This window comes from Pezoporus flaviventris, unplaced genomic scaffold, assembly GCF_033815535.1.
Source record: "Pezoporus flaviventris isolate CSIRO_AGI_PZ_B2104156 unplaced genomic scaffold, CSIRO_AGI_Pfla_v1 ptg000045l, whole genome shotgun sequence".
NCBI lineage: Eukaryota > Metazoa > Chordata > Aves > Psittaciformes > Psittacidae > Pezoporus > Pezoporus flaviventris.
The window spans coordinates 21868994-21885445 of record NW_026892593.1 but is presented as its reverse complement, the minus strand read 5'-3'; the positions used below and the strand labels follow the sequence as shown (position 1 = coordinate 21885445).

General features: G+C 38.3%; 1 protein-coding gene across 3 annotated transcripts in view; it reads left to right on the top strand.

The window, feature by feature from the left end:
• ST7 (suppression of tumorigenicity 7) overlaps positions 1 to 16452 on the top strand; it is a 149638-nt gene that overhangs the window by 107662 nt on the left and 25524 nt on the right. For all 3 annotated transcript variants that reach the window (XM_061467661.1, XM_061467660.1, XM_061467659.1), the window contains exons 9-11: positions 5376 to 5490; positions 14701 to 14773; positions 16327 to 16429. In XM_061467661.1, coding sequence (XP_061323645.1) covers positions 5376 to 5490; positions 14701 to 14773; positions 16327 to 16429 — 291 coding nt within the window. The remainder of the gene's footprint in view (positions 1 to 5375; positions 5491 to 14700; positions 14774 to 16326; positions 16430 to 16452) is intronic.

Below are 16452 nucleotides of genomic sequence, written 5' to 3'. Positions count from 1 at the left end.
CCCTACATTAAAAAGAAGTCGTATTATCTGTGAATATTACAGAGCACTAGGACTAAATTCACATTTGGCAAATAATAAATGGAATGTCTGCAAATTTTATACATGTGCCATTCCACAATTAGTGTAGACTGGATCTGGGTCTCTTTTCTGACACTGAAGTTCAACCACTAGATGACATGTCAAATTCCCTGAATTCCACATACAGATGAAAATATGTAGGTCCTACTGCTAATCTTTTCCAAGCTCCAAAAGAACAGGATCTGGCAGATTTTGCTTCTTAGTTCCCATCTTCTCAGAGCTGTGGAAGAGTAACTGTGGAGCAGTTTTCAAAAAAAATAGTGATTATTTGCCAAAAGGAATGCGGCATATAGGGAAGTTTGTTAAATATTAGAATTCTACTTTTGCTGTAATTAAGAAGAACTTTAATTCAGGTAGGTCCAGTTTATTTCAGATCATTCTCCAACTATGAGAGCTATGAGAGTGTCTGTTTATATCACATGAATCTCACTCACAAAAAGACCATGCTGGAATGAGTTGCAGTTTTCGGGCCAGGAGTTAGTCTAACTTTTAAGCATCTGACATTGTTAATAGAGCCTTTTTGTGTGCCAGCCTTAGCCTGCTGACGGTGCTTCTGTTCCTGCCAGGTGAGCTGGCCAGGAGGAAAACTTAAGCATTAGTGTGTCTGAGAGTCAACATGTACGGACATGTTGCAAATGCCTCAAGCCCAGGTTAATCTTCAGTCAGAGCTTAGACATCTGAAAGCTCAGCTGTAGACAATGAAGCTCACAGAAATTGAGGTTTCTGGTTTTCTACTCAGAAATGGCTTAGAGTTATGCCTTTTCTCCCTTGTCAGTTAACAGTTCTTACAGATTACAAGTCATATGCTAGAAAGCAGTTATGTGAAGTTCTTGTGAAAATAACAGTGCTATCCTTAATGTGTGCTTGATTCTTCAGTGGTGGTAAACAGCTGCAGCTGGAAGATGGCAGCCTCGGTCAGTCCTCTTTTAGGGGACAGATTTTGCCATTTGAGATACTCACTGTGGGAATAGATGCGCTAGGAATTAAGGTTGTAACAGTTTCACTGATTGCACTGAATTTTCCTTATTTGCGTATTGTTTTGGTTGTTCTTTTTAAGTTGAATTAATTTTTCATGTTTACAAATGCCCTCAATTGTATACATTGATCTAAAATGTGTTTGTCTGAGAAGATACAAACAGCAGTGAATGGTTGCATGCACTGGCCATAAAATATGTGACCATGCATACAGCCATAATGCAAATGGAGAATGAATGTGTCAACACCAGGTTATAAATAATATCATTCATTTATCCACCTCTGTATTCCCTTGAGTCCAGTCTAGTTATAGTCATAAACTGTAGCTTAGAGCTGTTTTCTACACAAATAATGTATCATAGCTCATTGATGCCTGATGTTAATGTCAGCACAGGGAGAAGAACAGATGCAACAGTTAAAGCTACATTCCTTGAAAATATTTCAAAAATTAGATCTAAATGAGAAAGTGCTGGTGACTGAAATATTCTCAGGGAAGGGAGCTCTCTTCATTAAACTGTTCTCTGGGAGATAAAGCTTGTTGCCGATCCAATAAATCAGATGTGGCTTTCCTTGTACCGTAAAGCATTTTTTGTGATCATCACGTTTTCATATCCATCACAAAGCCTTTGAACCTGCACCCTGTAATATGGGTTGGAGTGAGACTGGAAATCTGATTCTTCCAGGACTAGTGATAAGATATCCAATTGTGTCAGACTTACTTTGAGAATTTCTCTGCAAACTTATAGTCCCAAGATATTGTTTATCTAAAAAAAATCAAAGTTATTAATTATCTGCAAAAGCTACCATTTCTGTATATTTGCTGTATACCTAATGAATCTTTTAATGAAAAGCACTTCCACTTTTTACACATGTACCTATTTTCCCCCCAGACATGCAGAGCAATTAGAACAGAATGTGGGTTAACCCAGCCCCGGGTCTGAATTTCATCACTAGAAGGCCTTTTGACCAATACAAGTTTAAAGTAAAAGCCTTGTGAACATAGATTTGGTATGATATGTTCAATAGCTGTTTGAACATCCTTATATTGTAAAAAGGGGATACATGCATAGCCATGTGGTATCTGGTTTCATATGGTATGAAAATAAGCTTTGCTCAGTGAACCACTGTTCTTTCATACCAGCTCAGAAACCAACCAACTGGAATTTTACAATTGTCCCAGACTGTGGCAGAGGGGATGGAACTAGATGATCTTTAAGGTCACTTCCAACCCAAACCATTCTATGATAATGAATCTTTTAGTCCTAAGTAATATTCACATGAAAAGCTATAGCAGCTGTGGTGAGAAATCCCGGGGGCTGAGCTTGATGGCTGTCTCTTGAGAGCTCAAAGTGTGGAGAAAGATGGTAATGGAGTCTTCATCTTTTCTTGGAGTGCAGTGCTTGCCACTCGAAAGCATTTGTCAGGTTACAGTAAAGACATAATGAGAATTAAAATTGATAAGCCAAACTATATGGAAGCTTCTGGTCACTTCAGCGTTAAGTCCAGTCGGTCACATCTTTGGGTGCAGAGTGAGGTCTGTGCATCTTAAACTGGAGTCCACATTAGAGCTCAATGTTGTACAGGTCTGGGGAACTCTAGGGTGCATTCTTCATACTGTGTTCAGGGTTAACATGCCCATCTTTGCATCTCTCTGCAGAGTATGAGCCAGCCTTACTCACCATCTGAAGGGAGGGGAGCAGGCTCATGGCCTTCTCTCCTTTGCTCCTCATCATGATGCAGTGTGTGGCCTGCCCTAACTACTCAGCAGGCCTATGTTGCAACCTTTGTGTCATTGTTTTATTTCCCCAGTGATATTCTTCCATCTGAGTAGCTTTACTTTCTGGGAAGTTTCTCAAAAACCAAATTTTTACTGTGACTGAAAGTTATTTGCAGTGAAAACTATATACTCTATATCTTAAAATGACAGAGAAATGAGTTCATGTCCTCTCTTTTTTTTTTTAATAGCAAACATGCTGTCGTTTATGCACAGTCAGTGTTTGAATAGCAGAGTGGATACTGGGAGGTGTTTTATTTTTGCAGCTACAATATCAACTGAGTTCATAATAACTGGTTGTACTTCTTAACATTTGACCTTTCACAGATGAAACCTCTATTAACACTTCTCAGTTTGGAGTTCTGGCAGTCTAAAAACTGACCTTTATTCTGCTGGTGTCTTAGGCAGGGTTTATCACTCTGACAGAACCTAATTAAAATAGAAAAAAAAGGATGATCAGTGAGTGATGTCTGTGTGAAACAGAAAACTAGAGTAAGAGCTTTTATTGGCCACAATTCATCTATAACTAATTGCTGCTCTTCCCTTTTCTTCAGTGATGGAGGGAACTTTATTCTGCCAGCCATTATTCCTTCTCAATGAGCTGGGATAATCTTCTTAATCCCTTGGAAAGGTTTCTTTGTAAGATGTTTGTTCTGAACCTTCGATCACTGTTCACGTAGGACGAGGTTCTGTCATGCTTTTTCCTGACAAATAGTAGCTCCCTCTGTTAAAAATGCAATCATGAGTAAGGACAGGAATGAAGAGAAGTAGGCTGTATGATGGATCCCTAACCGATGAATCCAGCTATGTGAATTTTCACCTGCAGTTATTTTTTTTCATGAGCAGTGACTTAAACTTCTTATTTTATTGTCAAATCCTTCCAGTTGCCTAGAGGAGCACTAAGGCCTGTGGTCTGTTTTTTGGTAAAATGGAGGAAGGCAAAAGCCTGCAAACTATGCAGCTTTATTTGTGTTCTTCTTCACAAGTTCAGCTCCTACCGTTGGAAACAGGAGCTTGATGGCCATCCCCATGCCATTGGCATCAAAAATTCAGCGAGCTCTTTCAACTCCTAGTCTCAGTAATCATGATTAGCACCAGAAACTTATATAATCAGTTGAACAAAGGACTGCCATCCCTGCCTTTGATACTTTAATAATCCTCAAACTGCAGCAAAGTAAATACTATCCAAAGAGCCAAATTAGACAGACTTATCTCCTAATGTCAGAATAGTTCTTATATTAGCTTATGCCAGAGCGTTAATGCTAGGAAGAAATTCTCTGTGCTTTGTATCTGAGATTACCTGTTAAGGTCTCTTCCTTAACAGAGTGAAGAAGGTCTAGTGTATTACCTGTTTCTTATTTTCTAAGGTTCATGGTGACTCTCCACCCTTCTTATTTCTGGATTGTTTTGTTTACGTTGTCTGTTTGTGATATTAAAATTTTTGGATTCTCATAAGTTTCTGTATTTCTGTCTTCAGAGGTAGGTTTATTAAGTGACAGATGTTTCAGGTCCAGCCTGTTATTTTCAAATGGAGCAAGGTTGACCTTGAATCATTATCTTTACTTCACTTGTTACACTATTTCTGTTCTCATAAACCATCTTGGAGAGATTGTATATCATAGTGTTCCCTGCAAGTTCCTGAAGAACAGCAGTAATATCAGCTCCACACAGTATTGAACCTTTTTGTGCTGAACCTACATCATATTAAGGTATAAGAACAATAAAGAGGACACAAGGAAGCAAGGATCTTTCAACGCTTCAGTTCTTTAAAGAATCATTCTGACAATAAAAATATTATTTAACCAATTCTGCAGTAAAAACCATGGATGTATCTTAGTAGGTGTGGCTTCAAAAAGGAGATGCAATAGAGTATCAGCTTCAGTCATTTGAATCTATGCAGACACCAAAACTGAGGATGTCTAAGAACAAATCCCTGGTGTCTCTCAAAGGGTTAGTTTGTAAAGTAAAGGCACTTACATATAAAAAGATTAGATTATTTTAACTACACATTTCATTCAGTTTGTCATACAACATGGATTCTTAGTTATAGTGTTAAACTTTACCCTTCTTATTATTGGCCACAATAGCAGTTGTGTCCTAAAGTATCTGTAATTACAGATCCTAATAGCACATACTTTATAGTATAGTCGCATATATGTAAGCTTCTTCTCTTTATTTTAAAATGTATTTTATGAGGTTGTCTATCAACTAATATATGAGAGGGGTGCTGGATTACTCACTGTTGGTACACAGAAGCTACATTGTTGAAGATTCTTTTTCAGTACAATAAGATAACTCTTCTTTACTGTGAAGAAGCCTCTTAAGTCTCTTGAAGGAGAGTTACGTATTCAGGCAGCTGTGTTCCTGGATTTGAATAATTACATCTTTTGCAAAGTACGTCTTGTCAAGAAACCTGACCCAGTATCAATTAAAAACTCAAGAACAGGGGAACTGAGGGGTTTGAAATTGGCTGTGGTTATTTCAGTGCATTTTGAACAAGTCCTTTTCATGTAAGTAATCTAACCCTTTCCTATGTTACTGATTTTAGCTGATGAAGGAGTTTCCTCTGCTCAGCATGTTCAACATCCATGAAAACCTGCTAGAGGCTTTGTTGGAACTGCAAGCATATGCAGATGTCCAGGCAGTTTTAGCAAAGTATGATGGTAAGTTCATATATATTTATATTTTCTCTATATGGTAAGCACAGAAGCAATGTTTCCAAGTCAAACTCTTGATCACAAGCTTCATGGATGCTTTTACACAGTCTTTACTCAAAAAATTAAATATTATGTATTTTTTTCTGGCAGACCATGCATAATTCATCGTACAGCATAATGGAACTCACTAGCAGCTCTTCAATGCTCTTTGCTTTCTGTTGATGTTTAAAAGTTCTGTTAGGTTCTGCAGACTTTTTATTGCATGCTGTTCAAACCTTGTCTGAAGTAAGGATTATCAGTTCCCTTGTGGACTTTGACATGAATGTTGACTTACTAGCATACAAGTGTTTTACAGATGTTAATTGATTTAACTTTACAGCAGGCTAGTGAGTAGCAGACTTAATGTCTTATGGGAAAACTTGGAAAGCTCAGAAGATTAGATGAACTTTTTGCATTAATTTTCAGCATTTTTCAGTAAACATTGGTTTATGCAACATTACATCACTTTTTATGTTCAAATCACATTTCCTGCTGCCTTCAGTTCTACCCCTTTGAACTTGAATTCCTGACACCAGGGTCTCAAACAGAGAAAGGACGGCATAAGAAATGCCAACTGGCATACTTCATTTAGTTTAAATTAAATGGGTTTTCTTGGTATTACGTAGAAACTTTTGATAGAAACAGGAATATAATCCAGTTCTCTTGAGCAGCATTCATCAACTTGCATACTTTTCTGCCTCTCCTACCTACCTGTCCCAGTCTTCAGGGCAGTGATGGTCATGGTACATCTCTTCATCCACTTTCCAACTCCTGTCTTACTAGACATTTTTTCCATCTACTCTTTTCTCTGTGGCTTCTGCCTCCTCTTCATTTAATTTTTCCTTCTGCATTGCCTGGGTGCCAAAAAACTGAACAGTTAGAGCTTGTTATCAACCCCAGTACTTGGCCCCATATTGTCACATGGAACAGTGGCAAGGGGATGGCGCAGAAGTTTATTGGGGTGCTGACCCCTGTGTACTTAACGAGCAAAGAATCTTTGGAGGGTATACCAAAAAAATTGCAGAAGCTTTTAATGAGTATGTACTAACTACTTTCTTCTAACATATTAGGAAAAAAAGATAAACTTTGATGAGGCTAGCAAGAAATCATTGGCTTGATACTAACAATCATACTGCTGAATTTCAGACCCTGGCAGCAGACTGTAGCAGAGCTGAAGTTGTTTAGCACAAGATAAATAAGCAGCTGATTACAGGCAACTGTAGTCACTGCAACAGTCCAGCCTACAATGTTTTAAACTCTTTCTGGAATCATTCTAAGCAGAGATAAAAATGTCACCCAGGCCCTTGAGTACTGCCATGCAGTAGCAGTAATGACTCTGGGAGAGATCTTGGAGATTCTTTGTCTGGTTGAAGCAAAGTGGTTGAAGTTAAAGTGGTGACATCAGAGCCTTTCTTGTAGCATCTTGTGTTTCAGTATTCCTGTGACACAGGTGTAGATCCCCATGAACTTTATTTTGGCTCATTAAGACACAAGTAAAGAGAAATGCCCATTTTTTTGCTCCAGGCACCACAGGATCTTGGCACCTTCTAGTCTGTAATGTAGCTATGAGATAATAGTCATGGGAGATAACAGAACTGTGACAGAACAGGGAGTTAAGCCATGCCCTCCCAAGCCTTAAGCTAAACTCCTGTTCCAGCTCTACTTATACATATTAAAGCACTGATACGTAGTTTTAAACAATACCATGGTGGCACTTGGTGTCATGGAAGTTGCTAAAACTTGAAGGCATGTTTTGTTTTCTTAAAAGCATCTGATGGAATCAAAACGAAGGTCATGAATACAACAAATGAGGCTTTTCAAAATAAAACTCTTCTGACTTTGAACCTCAGTTTCAACTCATGCTTTGTCATGTAGAAGCAAAGGTGTGTGCATACACTAGGTGTATACAAGGACTCAGCAAACAGTCTTAACCAGTATAACCCTTATAGTTCATGAGTCTCAGAAGGCCCATCTCAGGGAGTCTCAGCTCATTTTAGAACTCATCAGCTTCATGTGTTGTAAGATTTATTAGAATATAAAACAATGAACTCATTTATACTTTCCTATCTGCTGTTTCTTTTGGTCCCCCTCCACTGCCTTTTTTTGACTAAGACCAAACCTGATTTATTGTATTTTGATAACATATGAACAAATTATTTCCTTGAGCAGTCTGCCCCCACCCTGGGCTAGAAAGTTGGATCACATTATGTGAAACTTCAACCTCTGCAGGCAGACACACTGCTTTACCAAAAGCCATGTGTTAAATTGTTTATATTATGTACCTGGCAACAGAGCTGATGTCCATACTCATTATTCATGGAAAAAGGGCCTCATTAGTGGGACGGCATGCACTGTTGCTGAGCTACATCATTATGGTTTCAGAGTTCAGTGTCTGTCAATAGAGTGTAGATGACCTCAATACTGTTGGAATTCTGAAAAGATTTTTGGCTCTGATTTAACACATATCCACGTTATTTATAGCAGAAATAGTTATGGCTGCTAAATAGACTGTTCTTGATGGAATAAGCTTCTGGTATTCATAGTAGATAAAGTTTCTCTGCTCCTCTATCCTTGCTTTTTAAACAGATTGTTTTCCAGGGGAGTAGGTCTACTTGTTGTGATGCTTAGAGCAAATGATTTGTGAATTTCCTTGGGCAGCCAGTTGCTTTGATTGTTATTATCTGTAACCTGGGCACTGTGAAAACTCGGACCTTTCTGGAACTGAAAGTCAGATTTAAAAAAAAATGGATGCCTGTGTATTTAGTCATAGTGATGCAATGGTTCCTCCCTGAACCCGTTCTTCCTTTCCTTTTTTTTAAATGACAGTGTTTTCCAGTGAGACTGTAAGCCTTCTGGTTTGCAGGAAGAACACCTTATAGAGATTGCCGTTTCACTTACACCCTTGCAAAGAAGGATGAAGATTATATCACCATGTAGACAGAGTGCCAAATCCAGAATTCACTTGAGAAGATAATTTAGACGAAAAGATACATAGAAAGAAGATGGGGTTTAAATGCAAAAGGTCTCGTTTTGCTTTAGGCTCTGACACTTTTTTATTTGGTAACAGCTTACTTCAAAGAATTCTGCTTTAAATTAGTATCAAATCAAAATGTAGGCCTTTGGAAAAACACTTTAGAAACAGAGTCTTCTTTGTCTTGGAATACTTTCAGTTTAGTGGAATCCAAACAGTTCATGTTGAGAAATTGGTTCACTAAAATGTAGCATATTCAAGACTACTCTCCTATCTCCAGTCCTCCTCTGTCCAAGTTCTTCATGTCCTTACATACTTATAAAATGTGTAAATTCTATTTACATTGAACTTGAAGGTATTCCTTTTGTAGATGGTTGCAGATTGATGAACTAACTGCATAGAAACTTCAATTACATAAGCTATGGTCTCCAGGGGTTTTGTGTGTATGTATGTATTTAAGATCACGGCTCCACTCAGTCAGTTTCATTGCTTGTAATGATTATGTTTTATGTTTTTGAGAAGATGTGCTACCTGGTGGACCCAACTGAGTAGGTGTCTTAAGTGCAAAAGGGGTTTCCTTCTGAGTTAAAGATGTAGCAAGTGGCAGGATGGAAGCAACCATTGCCTTATGCATACTATTTTATAATTTTTTGTTTCTTTGAAAGTGAGGCCTTAAGAGAAAGTTTAGCTAAGGTTATACCAAAGTCTAGTCTACCTTCTCCAAGAGATGCAAATCAAGTAAAAGCTCCACTTTGTGTAACAGCAATACCAGGAGATTCATTTGTCCTTTTTTTTTTGTTTGTTTTCATTGCATCTTTTTCGGCTTCCGCTTCTAAGAACTCAGCTCTTTCCCTCTTGTCAAAATCACTTGTCACTTCAACTAGGTCTCTGCATCAACTAGGTGTCTGTTCATACCATCTGGTCTGGTTTTTTGCCATACTATTCTGTGGGGTTTTTGGTTTTTCCTGCTTGTGAAAAAGCACAGAAAGTCTAAACTAATTATACTAATCTTCCTCTTTCTAATCTCCTGTAGAAGAAATTATTCCTTCCCCTCTATATGCATTTAGAATTGAAATCTGTTGAATCAAAGGGGCTGACATCTGCTTGGTCACTGAGATAAGCACCTCAGCAAGAGCCGCATATGAAGTGTTTACAACCAGCAGTGACCATAGAGTTCTTTCTATAACTTAAGAGTTTTAAGTTTTCCTTGTGGTCATGGCAAAATAAACACTTTTTGTTTGTACTGAAATGTTCTCCCTGTCCTATCAGGGGACCAAAATCCAGGCCCTAACATACATAGATATGTATTTGTGTTTGTTTTGGGGTGTTTCCCACCACTGAGGAAGAATGTCAAAATGCAGAGAATCAGAACTGCTTAATTTTGCAAGCACAAAGCAAACATTAGATTACTGTGTTCATAGTTTTGCTCCCTCCAGCATGGTTTCTACCACATTTTGTGGAAAAATGCAGTGACTATTCTCATGGGACATAATACTACACAATACTAGATCTTTTTGACAAAGTGTTTTTCCCCCGATGTTCCATTCATACTTTCTTTTTTTTAATTCTATCCCATTGCTCTTGCTTTTTGACTATTTGTATCATCTTAGTTCACTTTTTTTTCTTAGTATTTGTGTCCTCATAGATGACTGCATCTCTCTTCTGTCATCACTGATCTAGCCTATACATACTTCTTTGCTGGAGCACTCAATCTTTCCCATAAGCAATTTTTCTACCACCTGTGCAAGAGTGGATAATCTGGCCTGCGAGTGCAGAGAACTGGGAGAGTTCTGTGCTGACAGAGCAAGTGTTGGCCTGTAACTTGTTTGTCTACAGAAAGGCTGAAGGAGATAAACTCAGAGCTGGGGTTCACCCTCAAGTCACAGCACAATATTAAGTCCTGTATTCCACCGTTTTCTGTTTCACATCTTCACAGAGCTTAGTCCAGTGTGTTGATATACTTTCAATTACATATTTGGAAATATATGAATGATTCCAGCAGCTTAATGTAGTCTCTATTGCTATGGAGAAGAACTAGCAGTTCTTGCTGTGCAAATTATGGCCTCGTAAGTACAGCAGATTTCAGCAAATATTTAAGTTCTGTTAATGCTTATAAAACTGTTCACCTATCTAAAGTTAAGCCCATAGAAATAGGTATTGTTGTCTTAGGAATATCGTACACTTTGGGGTCAAATTTAGGAATAATTTCTGATTAGTGACTTAGATTTTGCATTTATTAATGTCTAACGCAATTGCAACATGCCTGTCTTCACATTTGGGGTCTTCTGATGGCTTGGATAGGGAGTGTTACACCAGTCTATATTCAGATTCATAATTTCTTGATTTAGTTGCTATTTTATACGAACGGTAGATCCCATGACCTATTTGGATGATATATTGCATATTGTGGATATCTTGGATCAGAGAAGTAGCAATATTATGGTTGAAAGTCTGTATCCGTAGCATCTTTCCATGAGTTCACTCTCATAAGAAACTGCTTTATGAAGCAAATGACAGTAACAATTAACTTTCCCAGCCCTCCCCATAGCTGACCGGGGCTACTCAAAAGAAAATGTTAGTAAATTGAGCCTAGACTATTTTATATACTGTTAAAGATACAAGCAGTACCTTTAAGTAAGGAAAGAGAGCCTTTTTTAGATTGACACATCAGTTCTTATTAGGCAAAAATGTCCAAAGGATTTGACAACAGAATAGCAGTCACATCTTTCAGCACATTGTGAGAGCCCACAAGTAATCACAGGAGGTTGGGAAACAGTATATGTGAAGATATTTTGCCAGATGGCTCACAGAGTCGGACACAGTCATTTATGAAAAACTTCACTTTGGTTCCTGACAGAGGACCTCTTCTAGGGCTAGTTTAGGCTTGATTCCCTTGCTAAATGCAAGTTGTAAACCAAAAATAATTGATTCATGCTTTTCTCTAAATATGAGGGTCCAGTTTTTGGAGATGAAGCCTAAATTATATGAGGATTTTGAAGTACTGAGTGGTCAGACCAGACTATAGCTGAACTAAATTCTTATGGGCTAATATGGAGCAAATAAAAAGCAAAACACTTTAGGAGGGAAGCGGGCATGGACCTACTGAGGGCTATCTCCATAGTAATTTAAACGTTGCCATTTGTATGTATTTTTTCCATTTCTGAGGGACTGTAGACATTAGGAGCATAGTACTGGAAGAGGCCTCCTGGGTAAGTAAGGTCCCTTGTATTTGCATTCACTATATGATACTACCCCTTCCATGAGCTGAGCAAGCTCCATTCTAGAATAAGCTATTTTGTTTGCCCCCACTATTCTACCCGGAAATCTGCCTCAAAAATTCCCTTCTCAAAAACCTTTTTATCTCCAGCCTAAATTCTGAAGTGTTTACATATGCCAACATTATCCTTTACCTAAGCAACACTTCTCATTTCCTTGTGTTCCTTGTGGGTATGCCTAGGGAACAGTTGTATCTTCTCTCAGACATTATTTCATTATTTCAATCCAGTCTTTTTGTTTACTTTTGTTCTTGACCATGGGTGATTGTATTTGAACACAACATTCCTTGAGAAACCCTATTTCTTCTGCAGGAATGACTCATGTGGTGTTCCTGAGCCTTATCTCACCTCACCACATTGCCTTTCCTTACAGATGCCTGCAGTTCATTGTGGATCATCCTGCAATCTATATGCGTAGATGTTTCCAGCTCAGGAGCACTTACTACCTACTAGAAGATATTGTTCTGTGATAGGGTGTTCTGATTTAATATACTTAACCCTGTATCAAGCTCAGTTCCCACTGTATGATATCTAAATCTCTTAGCCAGTAATTGTACTCATACTCACAACTTGAGTCCATACAACTTCCACTGAACATTCTCCATTCAAGTTTCAGTGATCTGATGCAGAAACTAGCTTTTATACATGCGATTAGACGGGTTTTGTGTGTTGAGTGGTCTCATTGTTTAACCTCATGGATTGTGTATTGTGGCTGAATTGTGATTTTCTTGCTGTCATTCTCACTTTTACTGGCATACCTGCTTTCATTGATGAAATCGAGCAAGCAGCTTTCATTGGCATAGGGAATCCTCTGCTACATCGGTTCATACTGCAGACCTCTTGATTCCTCCTAGTTTTCAGCTCCTTCTAACATAGAAAAGTGCAGTGGTTCTCTTGCTGCATTATTTGAGGAAGTCCAGGCAAACATTCTCTTGGTCCTTTTTTAATATGTGGAGTTTGTCTATGAAAAATGTATTTCATAGAATCATAGAATCATTTCCAAGGACTGCTAGGAAGATCTCTTGTTCTGTGCAAAATGTTGTGAAGGTCAGATCCTAAACCAACATTGCTAGGTTTGAACTGATGGAGAGGAAAATATTTCGTGTAAGGTAATTGTGGCTTGATGGCCCAGAGAAACACTTACAGGTAAGAGGAAAATAAAGTATTCTATAAACCAATTGAAAACCTTAAAAATGACAGCACATCTTTGGTTTTCTTTGGGTTTTGGGTTTTTATTTTTTTTCCTTTTTTCTTTTCCATTCCTCTACATTTCATTCCATTTATGATTTGATTAATAAGTTTTGTACTGAAAGGCAGAGACCAGTATGTTCTGCAAAGTCGTTTCTGTTTACTGAAAATGGCTTTTAACTCCTAATGTTAAAGAAAACCTGGTATAAGCAGAATTATTGAAGATGCTTATAACTATTTTCTCCTCCTGTCATTGAAGATGTGCTCACATCTGTGTCTGTAGCTAGCTGCTATTAGGGGAGTAATTAACATATCTGTCATCCAGACTGCTTGGCATGCTGTTGATTTTAATTACTTTAGTCACTACAATTACATACTCCAGTGAAATTATAATTGGAATATATGGTAGGGGAGCATCCCACAAGATCTTTGCATCTCATACTTGAAGTGCAAGTGCATAAAAAGACAATAGAGAGGATTTAACAGGTAGCATTTTCAAAGTGCCTCAGTCATTCTGGCAAAGTTTCCTGTCTAATAGAACAATGTTCTGCTTGGTTGTTTGTTAATAAGTGAAGGATGGTGACTACTGAGATAGGATTTCCTTGTCCTCTTTAACTGCTTTTTGGAGCCCTGTCTTTTAAGGCATTAGGGTTCAGTAAATAACAAGGTTCCCTTAACCCTAAAGTTATCAAGCTCCATGATAATTTCATCTTTCTAATCAACACTAATGACAAACTGAGGGCTAAATAGTTTCTTGGAAGAATAGTCAGATTAGCTGCTCCTCAGTTTTACACTGGGCCTACTCCAGTGCCTTGTGTATATTTGCTATTTACTATAGGAAGCTATAATATTGCAGTGTGCAGAAGTGTTTGCAGAATCCAGCCTTTAGTGAGGGTTGGTTTGGGGGATTTTTTTTGTTTGGTTTTTATTTAGCTCTAATCTTTAACTTTTTCATGCTGGAATATTTCAGTCACTATACAATAATGTGTCTGCTGAGTAGATGACTAGTGTGAAGTTAATTCTCTGTAACAGTGGGAACAAATGTATACTTTTGGATGCTTTGTGCCAGTCTGTTGGTAGAGAACAGGTATAAGTTGAACTAATGGTTTAAGTCAGGTTTATGGCTCCTATATGTCTCTGGAATACCATAAATGGCCAGAGACTGGTAAATCTTTTGTTCCAAGAGTTCCTTAAGAAGCAAACCACCTTATTTTACTGTTGATCTTTAGCTGCAATAAATCTAATGGTTGTCTGCTTACAAGTCAAATCCATTATTACTTAAGTAGCTGTCTTAACTTGTATAGCTGCCACATACTCACATTAGACAACTACATCTAAATGAAAACAAGAAGAGAGAATAAGATAGCCCTCAGCTATTACCTAGATGTTTTGTGGACTATGGAAAAATTAATGTATTCCAGGTTACCTGTACCTTTATGTATGAAGTGATGAATTCTTTCATTATGTCTCTGTCATGCCACTCTTCAAATTAGTTCTCTAATGCTCATTAAGCTGCTGCTTAAATAGCAGTTTCAGTAGTCATTAACACAGGTTTTAAAGCCTTCATATTTGGTGGAAATTCAAAAATACATGTGATGTGGGAGTACAAATCCTAAGATTAGAAAGTATTCTTAGTTCACATAATAATTTTGTGTGTGCCATGCATACTCCAAAGTATCAATCACTTAGTATTTCTGAGGACTTTTACATTTTCACATTTGCTTTTTTCTTTCTTTTCAACAGATATAAGCTTACCAAAATCAGCAACAATATGTTACACAGCTGCATTGCTCAAAGCCAGAGCCGTCTCTGACAAGTAAGTGCATCAGAACCACTGCAAAATTCCTGATTTAACTTGACATTTCTCATAGCTGAGCCCACACCCTAACAATCTGCTGGCTTAGCAGGAGAATTCAGTCCTGCAGTAAATTCATAAAATTACTTTATATATAAGGAAGAATTGCAGTGATCAAACATTGCATTTCAGATATTACAGAAAAACACAAGAGAAATAGCATAAATTCAGTTATTTTTTCAGTTTTGCATATACTCTCTGGGTGAGCTTTGGCTTCCTAGATAGTATAATGAAGATGCAACTAAAAGGTGTTGTGTGGCTGAACCTCTTCGACTTTGTATAAACCTCACCACAAAAAGGTAATAAATACATGTGGATGCACTGGTAGCAATGTCATTTTGCAAGTGCTGTTAGATGATTGCTCGTCTACTTAAATAGCAGCAGGTGGATTTAGCGTTACTATGTCAGGGATTCTGAAAGGTAGATGACGTTCATATTTTTAGAGACACAAGTATCTGCTCATTCCTGTTATGTTTTTCTCTTGGGTCTCCACCTTCCAAGGTGCTGAGCACATCTACTTGATGCCTGTGGACTTAAGAGCATTGGCCCACTATGAAAGGGTGCTCAGCTCCTTGTGAGATGGAGCTCAAAAATCCCAATTCTTCTCTCAGATGCCTTCACACAAATCCCAGGCAGAGTTGTGTCTGTGTACCTGAGGGTCGAATGCCTCCCTAAAGTTGGAAAGCAAGTAGGGTGGAAAGCCATTTTCTTGACTGACATCCTGACAGTTTTTGCTTTTAAAGTGTATGTACACATCAAGATCTAAGTAATTTTCTTTCATTCTTTTTATCCTGTAGATCGCCAGTACCTACTGCAACATCTTTCCTCCCTACACAGCGACTCCAGCTTGGGAGGGCAGGGCTAAGGTTGTCACAGCTTTCCCTGTGGTGTCTGCCTGCCAAGTACAGCTCTGGAGTTAGCCGTGGGGTGTGAGGTGAGAAAGAGATTGCATGGTCTGGTTTTTCATTCACTGGGGCAGATGATTTGCCCACAGTTTGGGCATGCTACCCTCAATGGTGCTGCGGCCAGTAGACCACCCGCTACTGCTGCTGCATCGTGCTTCCATCCCAACCTGACCCAGGGGCATTGGGTTGGGAACTTCCCTAAAACTTCCCCAAACCTGTTTTTAGTAGAAACCCTCCAACAATAATGTGACATTGGGTTTTTTGGTTTGGTTGTTTTTTGGGTTTTTTTTGCTTTTCTTTTTTCTGCAACTTCAGCCTTTATTATGCCCCTTAGTGACGTACTTAGCGCAAATTTAGAGTAGTGACAGAGAAAGGACTGTTTGAACTGAATTTCTTCCATGATTACACGCAGACATGCTTTCCACTTCTGCTGGGATTTTCATTGGCCTTGATGTAATAGATCACTCAGAGTTTCCACTTGCTATGGAAGTTTGGAGAGCATAGGAAATTGACTCAGTTTGGTTACATGGGCCCATGTTCTAGATTCTTTTTGTTGCTGCTTCTTACTAGAATTTCTGACCTAATGTATTTATTTCTTTGCTTTTGCAGATTTTCTCCAGAGGCTGCCTCAAGGCGAGGGTTGAGTACTGCAGAGATGAATGCAGTAGAAGCTATTCACAGAGCAGTAGAATTTAATCCACATGTGCCAAAAGTGAGTATGGAGAAAGCATTGTT